The following is a 24,061-nucleotide window of genomic DNA, read 5'->3' as shown; positions in this document are numbered from 1 at the left end:
AACTAGTATACTTATGCAGAGCAACTATCACAAGAGTAACCTTGTGTTTGTGACAGAAAAAATAATAAAATTCCATTAGTGTTTTGCTTTTCCAGAACAGCACTGATGTTTCTGCTCAGCAGAAGAGAAACCTGTTCAGACCTTTGTCGTACAAATCGCCATAAATAATGCATTGCAAAATTGTAACTGAAAACATTTAGATTCTTCTAAATGATAAAATGATGACACTACCACTGTCTCTTCTGAAATAACTTGTGACCTATGGTCAGTGACTAACAACCAGCTCCTTTTCTAACTTCAAGTCCAATAAGCAGGAGGACACTGAGGAGCTGACAGCTCAGTTTAGCACAGCCAGTCAGCGTCAGATAACAATTTAACCTTTTTAAAGGGTATTATTAAAACATTTTTAATGAATGCTGAAGTAGTAAGGCCACAACTGCAAGCCTGGCTTCTTTGGAGGACAAAATACCCATTGAACACAACAGAAGGATGTAAACAGTACTAGATGGCAGATGAAACAATGCAAACAGATATTACTGAGAAAATCTAGAACAAGGTTTTAGAAGCTTTGCTGCTTTCTTCTCCAAACTACTATTAGATAGAAGATTGTTGCCTCATGATAACACTCTTAATAATTGGGTAAAACAACCGCACTGATCCTAATAACCTCAATTAATACTACTGCAACCTGTCAAATATTTTTAGATACTTTTGTGGTCCTTATCCTGGTATCTGCAGGCCACAAGCTGTCATGTTTTTACCCTCAGAATGTCTGATGACAAGGGATGCCTGGTATCAGTGAGGTCACACAGAATTTCTAGTTTTGTGGGAGAACAAGACTTTGTGCCTCTGTTCTGAGTTCTCAGCTTGCGTCCTAAGCTTGTGCAAACTTTTCTGTATGACATTATAAACTGAAAACACAAATGATTTACAAAACCACATAAAGTAATGTAAAATTATTATTTTATTATTTGATGTAAATTTTGTGTTTTACCAAAGGTACTTTTATTCTCTGTTTATAAAGCCAAAAACATATCTGGATCACTTGCAAGTCAAATAAAGGTATCAGATGAAAAAGAACATTTTAAAATGACCAGTTACCTGAGTTACAGTGCAATATTTAATTCCAGACAGTATTGCTCTTAAGACTTTTTACAGTAAGAAATAATAAGCTTTTTCAAGTCAAAACCTAAATCAGTGCTTGTCATAAACTTAAGAATTCTCATGAACCAACAACATGAAATATCTTGTATAATGTATACTATACTTTTTTGCTTACCTCTACAATAAATTAATTATTATACTCTGGATGAATTCAGTATTAGCAAAAATATTTACAAAACCAAGATAAAACACAGTATAAAATTTTTTCAAAGATATATTTCTTCCGAGAAACAGTTTGGTACCAAGAGTGAAATTTCAAGTCTTACAAAATTGCTTCTCACTTATTTAAATTCATGAAGGTAAATAAATAAGATTGAACTATACAAACAAACATTGATATCCTTATATGGGTTTATGCAGTAAAAGCATATATCTCTTCTTGGGAGTATCCAAGATCCTTCAGATATCTGAAAGTCAGAAATCAAGATGGTAATATTAATATTTGGAACATAAAACCCACCACAGACAGCTGAAACAAATTCAGCACCACTATCTTGTTTTTATTCAGACATGTAAAATTATGTTTACCTTTGCAAATACATTTAGAAAACAATTCATGCCCAGGAGGCCATGATCTTTTAGGATACTAAAAAAAATAAAAATAAATACAGCTATCATTTGAATTATCTCAGATTTCTCAAGAAGTAGCATAATTATTATCCAATTCCACCGTCCATTAGATCTATGCACCTGGCTTCAGTAGGGCTGCAGAAATGCAAGCGATGTCCATACTGGTTCAATATTTTGAGGCTGGGCAAGAGAAATTTAGAGAACCTTTTTTCTTTAAATATATGGCTTATAAAATAAGGAAAATATTAGGTACAGAAATAAATGCATTCAAAAAACCTGGGAAGTGCTTGTGATAGCTCGACAAATTAAGTTATAAAAATTCAAAGCAGTTCTAACACCAACACAGAAAGCTTATTTCCTATATAGCAACTTTTCTATTAAAAGCAGCATTTAAAACCTTGGAGAAAAAAAGGTTATTGTTAAAGAGATGCTCTTAGAAAGCTTTGGACAACTTACTAAAGCTCATGAAATTTACATAATTGCTGACATTTACTTCGCTACAAACTAAACTCCTCAAGTATGATTCCAGGTGGTTTTTCAGTATTTTTTTTTTTTAAATTTTCTTGCAAAGCAGAAAATGCAAGGCTGTTTTTGAAGGACTACCGAGTCAGAAACACTCTAGATGGTTAGGTGATCAAATTTTTACAAATTCCTTGTTCTCCAGTTCATCATTTAAAATACTCACTGTAATCCTTGTTCTGTAAAAGGTGTTGGACCACAGATGCAGATAAACACTTCAGAGTCTTTTTTGCTTCTTTTCACAAACTCAGAGAGAAGAGATAAAGAAATCTTCCCTTGTTTACCCACCCAGTCCTTTGTTGGTTGTGAAAGAATGAATTGAACCTCAAACCTGGTAAGCAGAAGAATATTTCACGACATTGCCTCTGATTAGAAATGCACCACACAAAATGCTAGTGGTGTTTCCTATGATTCCTTTCCTCTTCTGCTCTCCTACTACATAGTATCAGATCTCACAGACATTGAGTTGTTCCTACCAATCAAATCAAATCACCTCCAGTATTGCATATGTAATTGTTTAACCCAACCTTTCAATCTTAAAGAAAAAATTATCTATTTCACCTTACAAAGGAAAATAGCTGGTACGAATTAAGATACTAAAGCAGAGATTCTACTGTTCCGTTATTCACTTATATATTATTATTCAGATCAGTACACAAGTAGTGAAATAAGAATGCTTAGCCAAGTTTGTGGAAACGTCAGTAGAATTTCATTAACAAGAAAATACTATAAATGGTTTTAAAAACCTCACTATCAGAGTAGTTATTGAGTAAAACCCAAGTACTCATGTATCTGAGGCTTCTATTGAAAGGGTAAAAAAAAAGGGATTTTATTATAAATTTGCACAATATCTAGATTATGAACCTTTGAATGTACCAGACACCATCAGGTTATGAAATAACATTGATTCTTCACTTCAGTGTTGTGAAGGAACAAGTAAAATTAATTTGTTCATACAATTTCAAGTAAGAATTAAGTGAGCATAAACAAAAGGTATTTCTATCATGTAAAATCTATGCAGTGACAATTTATCTAGTGATAATAAGCAAGGCTACTGAAATTAAAAGGCAACCTGATATTCATATGCCTCCTGACAGAACTATAGCTAAACCAAGCTGACATTACATGCGGACTAGTGCATTTTAATCCGCAGTTACATTGTAACTGAGAAAAAAAATGCAACAATTAGACAGTAAGTAAAAATGAAAGCAGTGGGCTGAATTTAAACTTTGAATTTCTAGATAAACATCTCAACTAAGTGACATCAAAGAGACTTCAAGTCTTCTCCAAATTCAGAATGTTGCTCTCACGGTACACTACCCGTCTCTATCATACCTGTGCTTCTCTTTGCATATCTGTAATTTCTATTGCTAAGGCTAATTTTCTTCACCTTCAAAAACCATCTTGGACAGTCTTAACAATCATCTAATCTAATATATTGTCTCCAATAAATATCTATTAAACACTATCAAATCAAATCCCTGGCTTCCTATGGGACTTATAGAACATACTGAAATAGCATGCTGCTATGCATCTGTGATCAGTGTAAGCACATCACCTTCTACTCCCTAGGTGTTATTAAATTCTTAGCTATGAGTTTCCAAAATCAGCAGCTGTCTTTGTGCCAAAGCTGTGCAGTTAGTCTAAGCCCCAAGATTTGTTCTCCTATACACTGGGATGGTACAAGTTGGTGTCTACAAGACTTTTAAATACCTTTCATCTTTAAGAGCCAACTGCTCTAGCTGGTTTCTCCAAAGTATGTCATCTTCTGTTTTGTTGAAGAAGATCAGCTTCACTGTCCTTTAAAAACAACAAAAAAAAATTAACTGCAGATTGTTTCTGTATTTGAAACACATTACAGAATCAGAACACACTGCATTATTCAGCAGCCTTTTACTTAGATTTTGGGGATTTTTTTTTTGTGCAACTCTGCAATCCTCAAATCTTTTTGCCACTAACCAAACACAGTTTCTTTCTTGCTGTACCTGAAAGTCTGTTGGACTTGTGACCTCTCTTCTAAATGTTATAACCCTGGCCTGTGGTTGCAACTACTAGTTCAGGAACTGCTGTCCTAAGAAAAATAAAGTCTTTTGAAGTTACTAAAACCTGACTGAAATTACAATATAGCTTGTCAACTTTTATCTAGTGGTTTCTCAATATTGTCTGAGCACTACTACTTCAAATAATAGCTGGTATATGAACTCTGTACACTTTTTAATATTACATCAGCTTGTACACATGAAACTAGAATTTCAAGAAGGTTACATCAACATTAATTTCATAAAGATGGAATCTAAACACACAGAAGTAAGAGAAAATTAACTCATAACTTGAAGAGCAAACTACAGCTCTGTACCAGGTTATCTATTCTTACTTTACTTGTTGATTTATAAAATCTATTTACCTGGGAAGCTACTGTTTAACAAGTGTTATATTTGCCAGATAGAGCATTTTTTTTTTTTTAATGTGAACTATCATTAATTTCAGTGCAATTAGATCTTCAGATTTTTATGCTACAGTGGAGGTAAAACACAAAAAGGCTGACTTTACAAAACACAATTTGACATTTGATGAAGCCACATAAACCTAACTTCTCCTTTATTGCTAATGACAGACTAATACCCTGGGGACAACCAATATAAGACAGATGATGTGCTGTTAAACGCAAGCAGTTCCTACACTGCACCCCACAAGGCTTTAAGTGACTGTTGTTTTTTCTACTCAGGCACAGCTCTGAGCAGAGAGACCATGTTGCTGGGGTGCCAGAAGCGGTAAGTTCAGTGCCCTACTTTTGGGAAGTTGGAGCACTGGGACACCTGGTGAAGAAACAAACCCACGCAGAACTGCACGGGTGCCTGTGAGCCTAGCCTGCTAGTCCTGCACACTGCACAGCCCTGCAATTCCTGTTCCATAACATGGCATTCCACTACCCAGTGTCCCTTTTACATGCAGCCAAACCTTGCTTTTAAGAGACTAGCGCTAGACACAGTATGTTGATATGATGCTGCACTGAAACTATTAATTCCTGTCACCTCCTCCTCTGTATCTTGCAGAGAGACATCTTTCACACAGGCACATCATATATACTAGGGCTTCTGGGGAGAGTTTATAATCTCCAGCTGTTCTTCAACTGCAATTTAAAAGCCTGTATTCTCCCAGTCTGAAGATACAACATTTTTCTCACTTCTAAACTTTTCCCCTTCTGCAGTTTGGTATCAGAATATCTCTTAAAAGCCACATCAGATGCCACAGGTAAGAGATCACCTTCTACTTATGAGAAACACGTTCATTTTCTGCTGCCAAAATATAAAAGTGAGGTATGACCGTTGTACATAATACATATCATCAGAAGGGTTACTGAAAGAAAGAAGTTCCAGATGCATTACAATTCAAAATAAGTTACAATTTGGAATTGTAACTTATTTGGAAAACTTGCCTGGTATAGAACAAAACAGCCCCAAATAAGCTATGTTGCATCTTTAAATACTAAAATCATCTTTTTCAGAAGCTAACATGTGCTGAAAATCTAGATTCCCTACATGCTTCCCAGGGCTCACTTCCCTGAAAACATGGAAAATAAAGCTCACTTCAAGAATGTAGTGCTGTCAAAGCTGGCATGGCGCACCACAGCATCAAGTGTTCCTCAGGTGGGGAAAAAGTCAATTAAAAGTGCATAGGAAAGCCATGCATTTTGTTCATTGGGCACAAAGGTAGAAATTGATTATTTGGAGAATAATGCTGAGACACCCTTACTGATACTCTCCAGTGTAGATAAGCGTATCTGCTACAGCACTGCTCAGTACTCAGCACTATAAAGAGAACAGAAAACCCCAAAACATGGAATGAACTGGTAAGTTTTTCTAGAAATGAGGGAAAAAACAGCTAAAACAAAGAGATGCAGATTTATATATGATCGTTACCAGTACAGATAAGCTGGTTGAAAAAATTATGACAAGTTTAGATAACAAATGAGAAACTTCATCTACCCTCTGGAAAGAAATAGGGAGAATCTAAAAAACTGGAAACTACTTCAAGGAATGTAGATTTTAATAAACTCAAACTGGTACACGAGGTCTTATGGAAAGCTGTATAGAGAGAGGAGTTAAAGGGACCTATAGATAATTTTAACACAGAGGAAGAAGAGGCAGAAAAAGTTAGAAAATCACCTTCAAAACAAGAATTATGATGAAGTGGGACACTGCATTAAAAGTAAGACACTATATTAAAAGTGAATATGAGAACAGAGTGGTAATTTAGGAATGAAAAGCTGGAGACAAACCAAGATACATCTATCAAGGAGAATCAAGAACAGACTACAAGCATTCTATACTTAAGAGCGTTAGCCCCCTACCTAGCATTTAGTGACTTTGTGCCTCAGTCTTCTTTAAGAAATGTATTCACGTATTGCAGTTACACACCCCCAATAAAACGGAGCAAAAGCCTCATCTTTAAAAGGAAAAAAACAGCATAGTGAACAATATTCTTTGTAAATCAATACTTTGGCCAAATACAATTTGGCCTGTAAGAAAAGAAACAAGTTTGAAGTAAGAGCATTATGACTCCGTGCACAAAAGGATACTGCAGACAGGAAGAGAACAAACTGTTTTCCACATTTACTGGAGGCAGTAACAGACTTCAAAGATAAGAGGGAGAAATTAGCTAGACAGAATGGAAATCCAGTGATCCAAGCCCATTACATCATAGCAGATGATGCCTAGGGAAGCTGTGGATTCTCCAGCATTTAAAGTGCAGCCCCAAAGGTTCAGCAGCACTCCCCCAGCACTACAGAGGCTGCTTCTGCACCCTCAGGTGACAAGCTGGTCATTATTCAGCTCCTTCAACTTTCTGCAATTTGTGTTCTAGCATGTGCAATCCAAGTTTGCAGCAACTGTTACTTTTCACAGTAAACACTGAGTTCCCATAAGAAACTGTGCTGAAGAGAGTTAAAATAAGCCACTTTGGTCATCTTTCAAGAACAGAGGAGATACAAACACTATCTGTGCAGTAGTCTTTCATATATGCTTTCTACCCTGTTTATTCTGGTTATGGACAAAATGTCAAGATTTGCATCTGCTGCTATGTCGTCCTTAGTTTTGCTTTCATATTATCACAACTCCCTTTACCTGATACACTACTTTTCCCCCCAGGGAGAAAAAAAGAAAAAAAATTCTAAATCCACTCTTTCCCAGAATTTTGTTAGATGATAAATTTATCTTTTGGATTCACAAAGCCAGCCAGCCACTTGTTATTTGTTACTAACAATACAGGATGCTTTGGAAGAGCAAAACAGCACACAGTCTCTCTGGTCACAAAATAGGATTATATGTGAACAATAACAGTACAAGAATAATGTCTGGGTTTAGACTTTTTCCAGAAACAGACTTCTGTAGTACATGTCATCCTTTTTAGGTTTACTATGAAGACTAGTGTTCAACTAATCTCTCTGTGTCATCTCAAAATCTGCTTCATAAAGGTATAATGAACCAAAACATCCTGTGCTTATATTGAATAAAACTCAGTATCAGAAATTAATCTCCATTACACGAGTCCAAATTCAAAGGTACAAGGAAAACAGTAGCAAGTCTATTGAACTATCCTCTGCAACAGCTTTAAAGAAAATACAGTTCAGGTATATTTTTCACTTTTATACTCTCCCAAATTACAATAGTTCACACTGACAAAAATGTAATCTAGTAAGAAATTCTGCAGGATGTGATTCTAGAGGAATCTTTTTGCTCAAAGCAATGCAAGCACACATCCCCTCTATCAAAGTATGCCCTTACAGTAACTGCATTTCCTTTTAAAGTTGAGCTATTGTATACTCTTACAGTTCTAAATGGACAATCACATCATGCAGGAGTACTAGTTCTGGGATTCTGGACATAAGGGACCAAAACAACCTGTTCATTTGAACAAAGAACAAGTAATGCTTCCTCCTGTAGATTCTACAAGTGCAGTACAGAATGCATATGCAATGCACACCTTTTTATACATCTGAATATACTTAACACTATGCTTACATAAGTCGCGCTTTTGTGAAAACTAAAATTCATCTGATAAAAATGTGATTCTGTTGCTGAGCAGGTGAAAGCAATACGAAAAGGATGCTAGGTATTATAATAAATTGAAGAGAAGACATAACTAAACAGTTGTTAAAGTCAGTCCAAAAACCAGTATCTAAACTGAAATATTTCAATACTAAAGAAAGGCACTCAAATGCAAAACTAGTTTAAACAAAGGAAAACCCCAAACAAACAAAAAAAACCCCACCACTCAGACTTTCTACTTGGTGAGCTCATTTGTACAACTAAAATCCAAAATGCAAATCAGTCCATTCTGTTGATGGTAGCCAATAACCAAGTATGTGGAGGTTCCCTAAGACTCTGACAAGACTCTTCCCTAAAGCGTGACAGCTTTTGTCATAAATAAAATGGTATGAAAGCATTTTTCTTCATTTTGTTATTTGTTTTATTAAAACTGAGGCTTGCCCACTACATTTAATCCATCCTATGAATTGCTCTAGCTTGGGGTTAAATCATACATACCGGAGGCAACTGACTTCAGTCAGAGCACAACTGAGCAGCTTAACCATTGGTGTGAAACCTGTGCCTGCTGCCAATAAAAAGAGATCTTCTGAAGTTTGAAGCTGTGACTTCTTGAAGTTACCTTCAGGACTGCTAACAGAAATATAGTCTCCTTTATTAAAAAAAAAAAAAGGTAAATTAGATGAAAACAAGCTAATCAAGCTATGATTTTTTTTTAAAGGCCTTTCATATTGTCTTCATCTTTGTAGTATTAGAGTTCCTTTCAGAAAGGTATTCTACATTTCACACGAGGATCATTCTTGTTAAAAGAACAGATATTTAATTAAAATGCCTTGTCTTGATGGATTTTACACTGTATGTGTACACAAATATTTGTGAAGTGTTAAAAAACTACCTCTGTATCTGAAACAGAAAAGGAAGTACATCTTAAGTCTAATAAAACAGACCTAGCTTTCTTTATCTGAAAGTAGAAAAAGTTGTTTTAAGAGTATATACTATCAAAGCGATCAACTATAACATGTGTTACAATTGGCAAGTCTAAACAGTGAAACAGGAACACATTTGGAAGATCAGTCAGGAGAGCTTTATGTAATGGACAAATGGTTACAGCGAGGATAATCATGGAGGTTTAAATAAAAAGTTTATAAAAATTAAGGGTTAAAAAAAAAGTTAAGTATGTCCCGATGTATAAGTAGGTAAACAATAACATCACAATATCCAGACAGTGAATCTGAAAAGCTAAAGCAATGCTGCCAAACCAAGAACAAAAACCCCCAATATATGCTTACCAATTTGTATGTGGTCAAGGGCCTGTGTGAACAGTCCACAGGAATAAATTTTAATCATTAAATATATATATGCATCATCATGGCGAGATGGTTCTTTCAAATCCAGTGGCAAAAAAGGCAATACAGGTGTGTATGGTCTTACTACCTCTGTCCCTATACAGAAGACAAAAAGGTAGCTGAAATAATATGAAAATACTCTAGATCCAGCAATTTTACTGCAATCAATCACCCAAATAAACAAACACTAAACAGATAATCTGCGTATCCCATAAAAAAAATAACACCATCACATGCTTTTACACAAGTATGTTACTTTCCACTGCACCAGTTTTTACAGTAGACTTCCACTTTCAATTAAAATCTTCAGGCCACTGTACAGTATGTTATTTCTACAGTAATTAGCAATTCAAAACACTGCAAGATCTAGAGTCTTCCCCAAAAAAACATGAAAATCTAAACATTTGCATTTAAGTACCACAGCTTGATTTTTTTCCTAAACTGAAATAGCAGATTTTTAGTACAACATGACTGTACTTTCTTCCAGTTCATTTCACAAAAGCTCTTGTATAATGACAGAAAGAAAGACTGCAATAGTTGGACACCAGCATAGAATTAGGTAGGAGGGAGAAGGAGGACAAAACAGTTCGCAATTAAAAGATAATTTTAAAATTCTAAGAAATCTCTCTACCATGAATACTGAAATACAAGTACAGTGACCAGCACAACAACTAATATGCAAATTTTAAAAAGTACCCTTAAAAAAATAAAACCGGTATTTCTTTGACTTCCTATTTTAAGTTTGCCTTTTACAAAATTTTGAATAGCGCTTAAACAACGTTTTCAAGGTGCCTTCCTTTTGCAACCTCTTATCATTAATATTGTGCAACTGTAGTGTAAAGTAGCATTATACTGACTGTTGTAAAACCTTCAGAAGTTGAAAAAAAGCCAAAATTGTAACATTACCATGCCAAAAAAGCTGCAAACTAAAAGGAATTGACTAATCATACATAAGGCGTATACAATGAACTTCCCCCCTTCAAAGATGAACAGCACTATTTCAGCATAGAGCATGTTTTAAAGGGAGAGTTGAAAGAAGAGCCAAAGAAGGTCAACAGCAAATGTCAGCCACCTCAATAGTTAGCTTTCCATCAGTATTACTCCAGTCATTTCATTATTAAGCACTGACTGTGATCCTGGAAGCAGAAACTTTCTAATGGCAACTAGGGAATTAGTGTCCATGCCTTGGCATTCTCCCAAGACTATTAAAAGGGATTTATGTTAATATATCCATGGCTACATTCTCAATTTTTCTTACCTGCAATGATTTGTTTGAGGTAAACATGTTGTCCAGCGGGAACATGGAGATGTGTGCTCTTAGGCAACATCAAGCACAAGAGCTTGGTGTCATGGGTAACATCTGTCTTAGAAATCAGCTTGCATTTTCTGTAGAACAGTCCTAAAAACATGGTTTTACTTGTTACTTAAGTCTCAATCTTTGTATTCTTATACATCTTTTAATAAGAGATAAAGGTATGCATTTCACTATATACATTTATAAAAAGACTATAAACAGATGCTTCTTGTATAATTACAACTATTTTTCTAATTTTGGGCTAAGAACCCATTTATAGCCTTATATTAGACTCAGACTGAATCTGTAATCTATCGTATCAGCATTGACTAGGAAGAAGTAGATAAACACTAAATACTAGCAGAAAGAAGAACCTCCTATAGTACATTGTACCTGCACTAAATTCACCGTACAAGTACAGCATGAATAGGTATATGCAGGCTAAATACTGTCTGGGTGAAGCAAATGAAATGTAAGCTAGGCACACCACCACTGTCCTCAGTAATAGACTATCTAAATCCAGCCACTATCTTGCATATTTATTGGGCTGACCACTCCATGCTGCTGCAGTTTTCACTGTATTTCTGATACAGCTTTGCACGATTTTTCAGGTACACAATACCAATACTTAAATGCTTATACATGACATAAAATGAAATCAACATGTGTCCCTACATAGGCAACACACACTTCAGCATTACCAATAAGTATTTTGGACATGAATTGGTGCCTTTTGGCTAGCTAGAAATTATAAACTCCAGTCATATGTTCACATACTTACTTAAATCAACTACAAGGTCATATGTATGGCACAAATTTTTGTTGATACAGCTGTTTTGGATGCGAGCACATGGGTTTCAAATACAGTGCTTTTCAACCTGTACATCAACTAAACTCTGGGTAAAACTGAAAAAAATATAGCATTAAAAAAAAAAAAGAACTATCACTATGCAAGGTCTGCATCTCCACCAAAAATTTTCAAGAAACTGAGAGAGAAATCAGGGAAAGAACACTGCTAATCAGAATAACTATTAAAAAACCTCAACCTTGTACATTCCTATTAGTGATGGGGATTTAAAAAGGAAAAAAAAAGAAAAAGGCAGTGAGGAAAAGGAAAGAAACACCCTGGAATATGTACCTTTTTTCAGGGACAAAGGGGAAATAAACTATAACAGTTTCACCAGTATCTTATAGAAGCTTAAAGTAATGTTTTCCCTATACCCGCAATAGGCTCACAGCTAGATAAGCCATTTACTCTGTCTCTGCTACAACAGGGGCAATAACTGATCACTTACACTGGAAATGATCTCTGTGGCAAAGCACTTAGCATAAGGCTGGCCAGACCTGCACCCGTTTTAACTAAGCAGCCATCCTCATCTACATAATCTGTATCATTACATCACGTGACAGCCTAAGAGAGGATTTGAAAACACAACAACAACAAATTCATTACAGCCAGAGACTGCACAGCCCAAGTAGGAGTAAAGCAGCAAATAAATACTTCAAAGAACAAAGGGCAAGGATTTAAAAACAACTATTTAGTATCTTTCATTCTGGGAAGAAAAATGCTTACAAAGATTAATTTAGAAAAAAATGCCAAATATAGGAAGGTATTCCTCAACTATAAACTACAGAAAAACTCTCCAATAAACAAAAAAACCCACCCTAGACTTGAGAGGGTCTCAGTAAGATAGCCTGGCCATTGTTGAACAGTGCTCCCTAAAAGTAATTTAAAGAATGCTTTGAGTATTTCAGTAGTTTCATCTAACGAATTTTCCAAGTAACTTATCTGCACTGCAGTTACCTTATTGCAGCATTATTACCCCAAACATTCTGCTGTTCCCAAATATTCTGGATTAAAAACCCAGCCAAAGAGCTCAAGACAGTTGGAGACTTGTTTCATAGTGCTCTGCAACAGTGCTGCTCTACAATTGCTGCCTGAAGGAACAGCCACTACTATTGACACTCCCCATTTCAATAAGTACAGGATTATAGGCTGTCAATTCAACCACAACAGAAAGAAAAGAATTTTAAACAGAGAAAAGCTTTCAAAGAAACAATATTTACCCAGAAAATGCTTAAAAATTAAGAGATTAAACAAGATGTTTCAACTCAGCCATGCTTTTTGAATTGGCTTTTTTTCCAAAGGTATACATAAACTCTGCTAGAACAGTCAAGCATCCAAATACACGTAGTTATGCCTGGAAATATTCAGGTTACTAAATCTCAGCAGCACATGCACTTTGTGCATGCACTAAATGAGCATCAAATTCATTACACACCACCATTGCCACAGCAGGTGGTCATGGCATTTTTCTCAATACACTTGTTTTCTTAAATTATTCAAATACCTCCTAGTGAATTATCCACTATAGATGCCTGCAGAGACATGATGTAAGGCCTCTGACATGGAATAAATCTTCCTTAGTATTTTCTCACGTCTTTCACCTAACATCCCACAAACTGCTTATTTTGAATGAGCAAACATTTCAGATATACCAAAAGAATGTCTACAGCCCTGAAAAAAAAATGCAATAATTCCATTTCATGTCAATCTTGAAGCAAAACAGCAGCAGCTCTCCAGCTATATGAAAGGAATTTTATAAAAGTTTGTTGTAATCTGTTTTTCTACCAGTCTTTTGAAAAACAATATATGCTAAGATTGCAAATACTCCTCCAGATATCTGGAACTGAAGAGAGAAGTTACAAAACTGATTCAACACCTGATTCATTGTTTCCACATGTAACAATTTTCTAACCTTTCAACCTGACAAATTCCAAACTTTTCCACATGTAACAAACTAAGCTTTACCTCCCCCTTTTTCTTTTTAATTTGCTATACAGAACTTTTGTCCCAATTCACTTAATCCAATTTTAGAAAACAGAGACCTTTCTAAGGCTAAGCGAACTCCTAGTTTAGGTTGTCCTCTTTGCTATATTAACTGAGTTCATTTTCAGTGGTTCCAATGAAATCTAGAGCCACAAACAAAAATAGCTGACAATGCAGAAAAGCCTTTCAACAAGAGAACACGAGCCTCTAGGAGCAAACTGAAGGAGAGCAGTTGCTTTCAGCCAAGCCAAGTTAACTGTCAGATGCCAAAGACATACAATTTGCCTCTATACATAAGCAAAAGGCAATGTTCTCTCAATTTCACAGCATGATGCAAACGCCCAGCAGCAAGTCCTAATTTTCAAAGTAGAGAAAGTAATTAGTGACGAGGTCAGGTTTGATCAAACTTTCTGCAGACATCGTGTCAGCATCACAGCTCCTGACCTCATCTCTGAGAAGCTACTCCTGCAGTCTCTCCACTACCCAAACCTTGTCATGTAAACTCGGTACAATCACAGGCTAGAGATGCCACTCTCTAAACTGAACTTTCTCCTCCGTTGGAATCAAGAACTACAGCACCTTGATTTCTACGCATACAAAATGAGTTTTACTAACAAAACTGCTGCACAGATGTTATCATTCTATTGGAGAGTATCATCCTTTTGCCTACTGTGTTCTTCCTTGTCAAGAAAGGGATTTTAAGATTTTTTTCCTTGATTGATGTTTCTTGCTTTTCTTCAATGATAGGATTTCAGTGACAATTCTTATTTCTTCTTACTTGTTAGCCGTAAGTTAGTCTGTTTGATTGGGATACAGAGTTTCAAAGCATAAATGCTGCATCCCTTCACTGCCCCTCCACCTCTAGTAAAGGAGTTCTACTCCACTCCCAGCATGCATGTACCACCCAACAGTGTCCACCAGCCAGATGGAAGTTAATCCCTATTTTGTTCAGGTTGCGTGATTATGGAGCCTCAAGTACTGTTAGTGTCAAGATGATGGAGATCAGACCACACAGATGAAGGCTGCCTATCACTCCTGGCAGTAGCCCAGTCTTGGAGTTAAGACAACCACAAACCCTTAATGCTGACTGTCAATTTATCAGTAGTACCCTTCAATGCTTCAGTTAATTACTGGATTTCACAAACTAGCTCCTATTATCCAAAGTCAACCATGCTCTTCCTAGATAGTCTCCCTTCCTTCCCAAAATAAGGTTTCCACTGAATCAGCACCTCCTAAACATTCCCTGGTTCTGCATAGCACACTGGCACAGCACTAAGTCTGGCTTACATACCTTAGAGTGCTGCATCAGCATTCTGCCCCCTTCTATTACTTCCAACAAAAAAGTCTGTGATCTTCCACTTAACATGGACTAAAACCACTGCACCAAACTGCATTATATCTCATTTCAGTCCTCAGAGGCAACATCATCTTGATTCTTTAGTGAACCCTCTAAGCAGCTGCCAATAGTTGCATACAACTGCCAATAGTTGTACTCTTTAGAAGAGCAGAAGTTTCTCCGAAACAGGGATCTGAGTGGAAGTTCAGAATCATGTTCAGAAGGAAGAAGTAGAATTTATTCTCCATGGGAAAAAATATACACCCACATCCCCCATAAATCATCCCTACTAACATGTCATTTTTTTACTTGCATATAGCTACTGCTTTTATATACACAGTGATTCTAAAACATTTGCTGAACTATCATGCTAAGTGCTTAGTCCTTCCCTAAAATTTTATTCTTACTGTGTAGAAACAAATTTCAGGATAAATATATTTGGTATTATCACATAGAGCCCAAACACCAGTTGCTTACTCTATTGGCTAAGGCTGCTAAGAAACCAGAAAATATGCAAAACAATGTGGTTAACTCGAATAACTCAAAAGTTTCATTTTCTGTTGACCACAACTACAGTTGTATAGCTATCCACAAGCCAAAACTAAATGCCTTAGATACACAGAAATACTATGTACATGCAATGTGTTCTTATCTCATTCAGAGCAAAAAGTCTTTTGAAGAGACATCATGAGCAGTTTTATATTCAACAATGGGATTTTAAGTGGTCAATGGTGAAGGTATGGATTTTTTTAAATTGGACAGAATTGAGTTTTTCCACAGGAACAACTAGCACACTAATAAAATCAAAGTCAAAAGATTTGCTTTTACAAACTAAGATAAACAAAGATAACTGAAATTTAAGTTCAATTTTATATTAAATAATTCCAGAGCAAAAGCTAATTTTAAAATATTTTTCCAGTTGGTGTCTTTTTAAACAATCTTTGATAAACTGTAGGTCTAGGTAACAGTATTAAGAGTGCTTGCCTGTCACCTCCAAGACTTGGCAGCAATTCCACCTTCACAAAGAAGCATGATATGCAGTGGCGATCACAACCTAGACCCTCACGAATAGGCTTCTGTATCTTATTTCCCAGAAAAGTCACCTACAAGAAAATCATATCTAATGCCCAAGAGAAAAACTGCACTCTATCACTGTACTGTGTGGGTTTTTTAAATGGTAAAGTTCTGCCTTACTTTTTTAACACTGCATTTCAATTTAACAGGATTCAGGCATTATGACCATTAGATTTTCTTTATACTTCCTAATGATGAGTTTCCTAATAGCTAGGTAAGAGTAACGTCACCAACTTCCCTACACTGACAATCTAATTATATTGAACTGTGTTTTCTATGCATTACTGTCAGATATAAACAATTATTCCTCTGGAAAAATAAGCACATTATCCTTCTTAAGGAGAAGTAGTATTGAATATTCTTCTGAATCTACTGATACATCCCAAGATACAGAGTAGTTCACTGCAATTACATTAAAATTTTAAAAAATCCCCCTCAACTTCAAAGAAATTCCATGATTTTGGTTTTTCCACCTAGTTAAGTAAGAAATACACTAACCAAAATGTTAGCCTAAACTCAGCAGGAATTTGAGTCCATTGACAATTTATCTGAAAGTATGATTTTCGCAGCTTAAACAGAAAAGGTGTTTATGCTTATTGTCTCTTCATAGCATAAAGTTATCATAGGCTTCCAGTATTATCTCTGCATTATGCCCAGAAGAGCTTCATCATTTTTTTTTGTAGAACTTAGAATTGATTGCTGTAAAAATAAAGGTTAAATAACTTAAAAGCATAGAGGCTTGGGCGTGGTGTAGCGGTCGCCACTGACCCCTTTACAAACTTCCATTCATAAATTCTGTCATATGAACAAGTAATAACAAAAACATAAAATCAAGCAAAGTTTTCAAGTGTCACCCCTTCCTTAGTTTTCTACCTTTTCTTCTTGTGCTCTAAAATACTATGGAAATGTTTGAAATGACTGATACACAAGAAAATACTACAGAAAAACACAAAGATAAGAAAACCCCAATGAATTAAACATCAGTGCTCCCATAAGCATTTACGGTTCACAGCTTCAGAATAAGCCTGCCACCAAACTGGAAGTATGGAAACATTCCAAGTAAAATTATTATTACTTTTATTAGAAAGTGTCAGTGATTTATCCAAAGAACTAGGTATTCACACAAACTGAATGAAATGAATAAAAAAACTGGCATAACAAGATAACATAACTTCTTTCCATTCTCTTCCCAGATTTTCAGTCACTTTCAAGAAGTGGAAGAATTCATACAAATTATCAGTTACGCTGTCTTCAAACAAGACTCACATACTCATGGGAAATAAAAGGTAATGTTGAGAGTAAGCAGTGGAAGATACATAAATCGAAGTGAAAAAACCCTAGAATATTTAAAACAATGAATCTGTACTACACTATATATAGTGCAGCACTGAAATACCAGATATAAAGCTATAAAATAACTTTAGCCATTTCAGGTCTGGGAAGCAAAGCAGCTCTCACAAGGAACTACTTCAACACTGGTACTGCTTCTGCTATTCATACTCAAATCCCAATAGGCGGGCACAAGCAAATAAGCAAACTGCATGCGTACAACCTTGACAGTGCTATTATCCCAGCATGGAAAGTGTGTAAGTAGCATTAAGAGAACCTCTCTATCTGCAACACACTTCATACTAAGTCTTTCTGCAGTTCATCAAAGGACAATCTAATCTCCTCTTCAAAGATCTATTTATTTAACTTCATTTATAAAATACATCAATTCATTTATGAGGTCAGAATTACTTACTAGGCTGAAAGTCTCAATTATTTTATTCCCAGAATAAAGCTATTTTGCTTCAGAAAAAGTAGGTTTGCATACAAAACCAACTTCACACCTCAAAGAATGGAAATTATCTAGAGTTGTTAATCACTATTTCTGCATTCACATCGCATGAGGTTTCTCCACACAACATTATTTCGCTCACACAGAATTGGAAATAAAGTTAAAACCTGTGCAATTTAGAGAAAGGGGGCACAATTTTAAGCACAAACTGAGAGCATCTACTTAAGACTAAACTGAGCAAACAGAAGCCTCCAATATGCAGATTTTAATGCTTGAGCTGAAAGTACAGGGTTGGAATAAGGAGAGATATTCAAGCCTGAACATTCTTCCCCTATAAACATTCTGGCATGTTCAATTTTAAGTTCTGAGGCTTTAAAACTAAAAAACTGAAGAACAAAAATTTCTAGAGTAGGGATTAAAAAAGCCATAGATATCAATATATTTGCTAGATTCCTCACCTTTGTAATCAAGGAACTGAAGAAACTCAAGCCCAGCAAGCCCTTTAAGTTTTCTAGAAATTCAGTTTAAGCTCATCTTTACTCAGTCAGCGATACTGTAATAAAGTTATCCAATACCTACAACCTTCTGTGTAACAGGACAAATGCTATATTGGAGACTGACCTCTTGGAAAAAACCTGCAGAATAATAAACTAGGAAGCATTGGTTATTAACACTCAATTTGGATTTTTGCCAATTGTATCCAATCATCCTCATCTTCCTCATTTGTAAAGTATCTCTAAAGCCACTCTATTCTACACCTCTTGTCCCTTCAGGTTATTTTCTACTTTTGTCTTCCATAACCATGAAAAGTGAGAAGGAGGGAGAAAATGAGCAATGGACAGCGGACAATTTATTAGTCCAGGCTGTATCCCCTTAAATATAGAGCATTATATCAAAAAATCTAATACTGGATGACTCAACAGTTTCTAAAGCTCGTAAGGAAAATTACATTCTATATAAGCTAAAGTAGCTAAAGAGATGTGCTTTTACACAGTCCATCTTCATTTCTGTACCACAGTAATCTCTCAACTTTAAAAGCCCAATACTAACTGAGAGCCAGTAAGAGGTACACAACAGTGATCAACATTTAATTAGCTCTTAATGTACAGGTTTGCCTTCATGCATAATAAGGCAGACTAATAGCAAACAGTCAACTTTTGAGCACTATTAGATAAAGGGCTAAGAGGGCTTTTAAGACAGTTGCAGTAACAGAGGAGTATGCTTGTATTATACAAATTGCATAAATTTTTAATTTAGCTGTAAAACAAACAAAAAAAGCAGCACTTGGGTGTGACATCAAGCTCATGCAATTCTGTTACCACAAAATGAACTCATACATAACATCTACTGCTTATTGCAGACACATCAGCTTATTTAGAGATGGCTTTGATACCTATACATGGCTTGAAGTGCCTTATATTTAATATAAGGCACTTAAAGCTCAAGTTACAAAGATGCAGGGTGCTGAAACAAAGGTGTTACATCTGCAGTAACAGCTGGAAGCAGAGGTTTTTGTTCCTTCACTACAGTTACTCCTATGACTGACACAAGGCCATGCATTATCTCCTCAGGGCCTACGGAGGTTTTCATATGGACAAAGGATATTAAGTACACAGGTAGCCATGAGATGGAAAAACATTGAAGCAGTCCTCACCTTCTGCTACTAGGTTCTTCCAGTCTTTCCACAAGCCTAGAAGACCTCCAATTCCACTGCAGGACAAAACAAACCAAAGCAAAACAAAAAACTACCTCTAAACTGAACCCTTTCAAGAGGGCCAGACAGCATTCCTGAAAGAAATGAAGGTATGACTACAGAAAAAGAAAATCCTGAGGGAAACCAAATAGGACTAATAAGCTCAAAAAAGTTTTACAACAGCTGGTAACAATGGCCATGAAACCGCTTACCTCTGTCTGTGCGTTTGATAAATGTATTATGACTCTCCAAGTGCTGTCCCAGCATTTTCCAATGAATGTTATCCTTCTTCTTTAAGGTTATCTCTACTTTCCCAATTTTTTCAACAATATTTACTAAAAGAGCAAAGGTTTCACACTGTTACTTTTCATCACATTTTGTGAAAAAAAAAATTTTACTCCTCCATTATCATGAAATTTTAGAAGAATTACTAATTTCTCAAGACACACAGAACTAATCCATTAAATTATCAAATTAAATGTATTTCCAGATATCTCTTCATAATGTTTTACAGTGCATTTAAAATGACAAGCACTAACTTCATATGAATAATTAATGTATCTTATTTTCTAAATACACTGTAAAAAGTTTCACAGCCTATCTGGTCAAAAAGAATGCTCATGAACTCAAAGTCCTCACTACTGGAAACTGGTAACTAACACTAATTACTAATTCCTTTTTTTTCAAGGCCATTTGAATAAATAATTAAATCCAAGAAAATCCCAGCCTAAGCAAAGAACAGCTTACAAATACACAACAGAACTAAATTCTAATTATTTTAACATTTTGTCATGTTCAGAGGAATCAGAGCACCATCAACTTTCACAGGCCCAAATGCCACAATTTTAAAAAAATATTATTCAGTGTTATGGTTTGATTTGATTGATTGTGTCAGAACCTGGTGATAAGTAAAAGTGTAAAGCATCTGATGAGTCAGAACATATAAACTGAAGTTCCACATTCTGTTATTTAGAAGAGATACAGAAGTGGTGCAAGAGACCAAACTTACCAGCCACATCTCCTTGAACCGCATGATCCAAGCCTGAAATAAAGAGAAGCAAACTCTATTTTAAGCAAAACCAAAATTACATTCTAGCCATTATATATACAGTTTAAGACTAGGAATACTGAGTGAACTAATGAGCCTAAAACCCTGTGCATGATTATCTGGCCCTCAAATTTCAGTTGTGTATCCTATCAGTCCCAGTGACTTCTGCAGGCCTAATAAATAACATCAGGAAAAGCATAATTTTTCCCGTTACTTTTAACAATGGCTCATGTAAAGCTACCAATCTGCATTTACCTATATCATTCCACTTGCTGTTTATGAAAAAGGGCATTTTAATAACCACCAAAAATGCACTTGAAAAATTTTACACAACTTTTACATCAATTTCTTATTATACTTTATTCCACATGTAAAAACTTAAGTACATAATAAATGAAGATGTGAGTCAACAAACAATGTAATTCCTTTACATCAAGGTACTTTAAAGTAACTATCTTTAATGAAAGAGGAATATTAATTGGTATATGTAAAATGCACATGGTCTGATGAGAAGGTTTTAATAAAGTAGAATGAAAATTCAGTATTTTAAACTGCAAAATTACAGTACCTACCAATTTCTACAAGATATGAGTGGTCATCCACAATGATCTCTCCCCTTAATTGATTGTCTTGACAGTCAACTATCACTGACTCTGCATTCATATCCTTTCATAGACAAGGAAAAAAAAATAATTGAATAAAGCTCACAGCTGGATCTTGTAATTCTCCCTTTCATAAAATAAACTTACCTTCTGCTTAGTATATATGACAATAGTGATCAAACTATCTGTTTGGAACCAGTCATAACTGTAAAACAAAATTAAAAAATACAGTAAAGAAAAAAAAAATACTTTCTTTGGGCATAAGAATATATATTTAACCAGCAGTTTTCAATCAGAGCTTCTTTCATGAATTTACAAGCCAAGTACATTCATATTTTTTGAAGAGATAAGTTTAGAGCCAATAATTTTGAAAAGACTACTAAAATAAGAACAGTCTAATTATGCATCCTGATAAGTCAGCACACTGTAGTTAAAATTGTATGGCATTAGTTCTACTTAAAAAGCACATGCATCCTCTTTAGAGCATATGAACCTTCCTAATAAGATGATTAAAATCTTTAACATCTTTGTCATCAACACAGACAGTGGGATTCAGCGCACACTCAGCAAATTTGATGACAACACTGATTTGCTGAAGCTGTGTAGTGCAGTCGACATGCTGGAGGGAAGGGATGTCATCCAGAGGGACCTGGACAGGCTTGAGCTGGTTCTGTGCAAACCTCTTGAAGTTCAACAAGGCCAAGTGCAAGGTCCTGCACATGGGTCGGGGCAATCCCAAGCACAAATACAGACTGGGGGATGAATGGAATCAGAGCAGCTCTGCAGGAAAGGACTTGGGAGTATGAGTGGATGGAAAATTGAGTGTGAGCCAGCAAAGATCAGTAGGTCGAGAGGAGGCCACAAAGATGATCAGGGGGCTAGAGCACCTCCCCTGTAAGGACAGGCTGAGAGTTGGGGTTGTTCAGCCTGGAGAAGAGAAGGCTCCGGGGAGACCTTATAGTGGCCTTCCAGTACTTAAACGGGGCTACAGGAAAGATGGGGAGGGACTTGTTATCAGGAAGTCTAGCAGTAGGACATGGGGTAATGGTTTTAAATTGGAAAGAGGGTAGATTTAGATTAGATATAAGGAAGGGTGGTGACACACTGGAACAGGCTGCCCAGAGCACTTGGTGGATGGCCCCTCCCTGGCAGTGTTCCAGGCCAGGCTGGACAGGGCTTTGAGCAACCTGGCCTAGTGGACGGTGTCCCGGCCCATGGCAGGGGGTTGGAACTACATGATCTTTAAGGTCCCTTCCACCCCAAACCAGTCTATGATTCTTTAATATCCCTGACTACTGTCAAAACTATTTAATAGCCAGGGTGACTTCCAAGAGTTACAGTTACAATGCACATACCACAAAACCACAGTTCCCTTTATCTCCTCAAATCAAGATTTTACATTCTTATGTCCCCAAGCTGCCTGAACCTTGTAATAAATCCAGGGTAAGGTAAGAAACAGGAAGCCTTCAAATGCTAATTGTCTGTATGTACACTTTCCAAGAAGTAGCTTACCCACCCAATCCCAGAAAAGCTATTCCCTTCTCTAGCCCTTTTCACAGGGACCATACATCTGACAATCTCATGCCTGGCTCTGCACCATATCACATCTGTAAGTCTCACCTGACTCAAGCATCTTGAAAGGTGAAATCTTAGCAAGTTAACCCCTCGCATCTTCTCCCTCCCCTGGTGTCCTAAGCACTTCTGTCTACTGTTTTGACTCTTGGACCAGAAAAGAAGGCAGAGAGGGAGGATGCTCTCCCTCCAGCAGACACTCCTGACAGCCAACACATTCTAGACTGCACACCTTCCAGTCACACACCAGAACATGCCAGACACACAGGAAGAAAGACAACAAGGTTTGGAGAGCACTCCAGAAGATAAGCCACATCCCAGTTTTTCGAAAGCCACAATCTTTTATATGACTGCATGTAACTAGCCCCGAGATTACACATTCCCATGAGATTTTGATGCAAAGTGAGAAACTGAACCTTGGCAACTGAAGACATCATGGAGTAAAATTATACCTCAGTGACAACAGCAAGCATATCATAGTGAGGTTTTAGGGCCTGCTTTGCTTTGGATATTGTAGAAACTTGAATACAGCCATTCATATCTTAACATATTCCAGCTTGAAATGAAATACTTTTCCAGCGTGTGTCAACTCATACACTTATGGAAAAATTAACTAAAGTGAAAAAAGCATCAACCCAGTTGGAATCCCTTTCCAAGACTTTTCTCAAGAAGGAAGGCTGAGGAGCCTGCCATACATTTGTATAAGATGCAAGGCAGTGCAAGTGTTAGAAGCCAACAGAGCAAGCCAAGAACCTTGCATCATCATCTGCCTATACAGTCAATATGACGTTTGGCAAGTTGTTTAAACCTGAACCTCAACTTTCCTACTTATAAGAGGATGGTAATGATACATAATCATTTAGCTGAAATATCAAGAACTAACCATAGATAGGTTGCCTGCATTTTCTAAGAACTGCACAGAATTATTAAACAGAATGTCTTTCATTGTCTGTTGAACAAAGGTTTACCTGGGAGTTACATCTTTAGCAGAAGCACCCAGTATTTTCTTCTCAGGAAGCATACCTACAAAAAGCAGAGTGTAATTAAAATATTTGCTGTGATACTTGCTTAATAGAAATGATAATCAGAGATGTTTTGTTGTGGGTTTTTTTGTTTGTTTTTGTTTTTGTTTTTAAATGGCATGTTCTAAATACCCCTCCACAGTATTTACTGGCTTTATTTCCACAGG

At 36.2% G+C, this 24,061-nt stretch overlaps 1 protein-coding gene across 1 annotated transcript in view; it reads right to left on the bottom strand.

The window, feature by feature from the left end:
- Positions 1-951: 951 nt before the first annotated feature.
- LOC113478192 (cytochrome b5 reductase 4) overlaps positions 952-24,061 on the bottom strand; it is a 37,212-nt gene continuing 14,102 nt past the window's right edge. The window contains exons 5-15 of the mRNA XM_026845143.1: positions 23,841-23,895; positions 21,448-21,505; positions 21,271-21,364; positions 20,660-20,692; positions 19,863-19,985; positions 10,902-11,042; positions 9,587-9,739; positions 8,799-8,949; positions 3,967-4,053; positions 2,420-2,584; positions 952-1,571 (exon numbers count right to left, since the gene is read on the bottom strand). Coding sequence (XP_026700944.1) covers positions 1,517-1,571; positions 2,420-2,584; positions 3,967-4,053; positions 8,799-8,949; positions 9,587-9,739; positions 10,902-11,042; positions 19,863-19,985; positions 20,660-20,692; positions 21,271-21,364; positions 21,448-21,505; positions 23,841-23,895 — 1,115 coding nt within the window. The 3' untranslated portion in view covers positions 952-1,516. The remainder of the gene's footprint in view (positions 1,572-2,419; positions 2,585-3,966; positions 4,054-8,798; positions 8,950-9,586; positions 9,740-10,901; positions 11,043-19,862; positions 19,986-20,659; positions 20,693-21,270; positions 21,365-21,447; positions 21,506-23,840; positions 23,896-24,061) is intronic.

The sequence above is a fragment of the Athene cunicularia genome (assembly GCF_003259725.1).
Source record: "Athene cunicularia isolate RWA chromosome 3 unlocalized genomic scaffold, athCun1 chr3_part1, whole genome shotgun sequence".
NCBI classification, from domain to species: Eukaryota; Metazoa; Chordata; class Aves; order Strigiformes; family Strigidae; genus Athene; species Athene cunicularia.
This window is presented reverse-complemented; position numbering and strand designations above follow the sequence as displayed.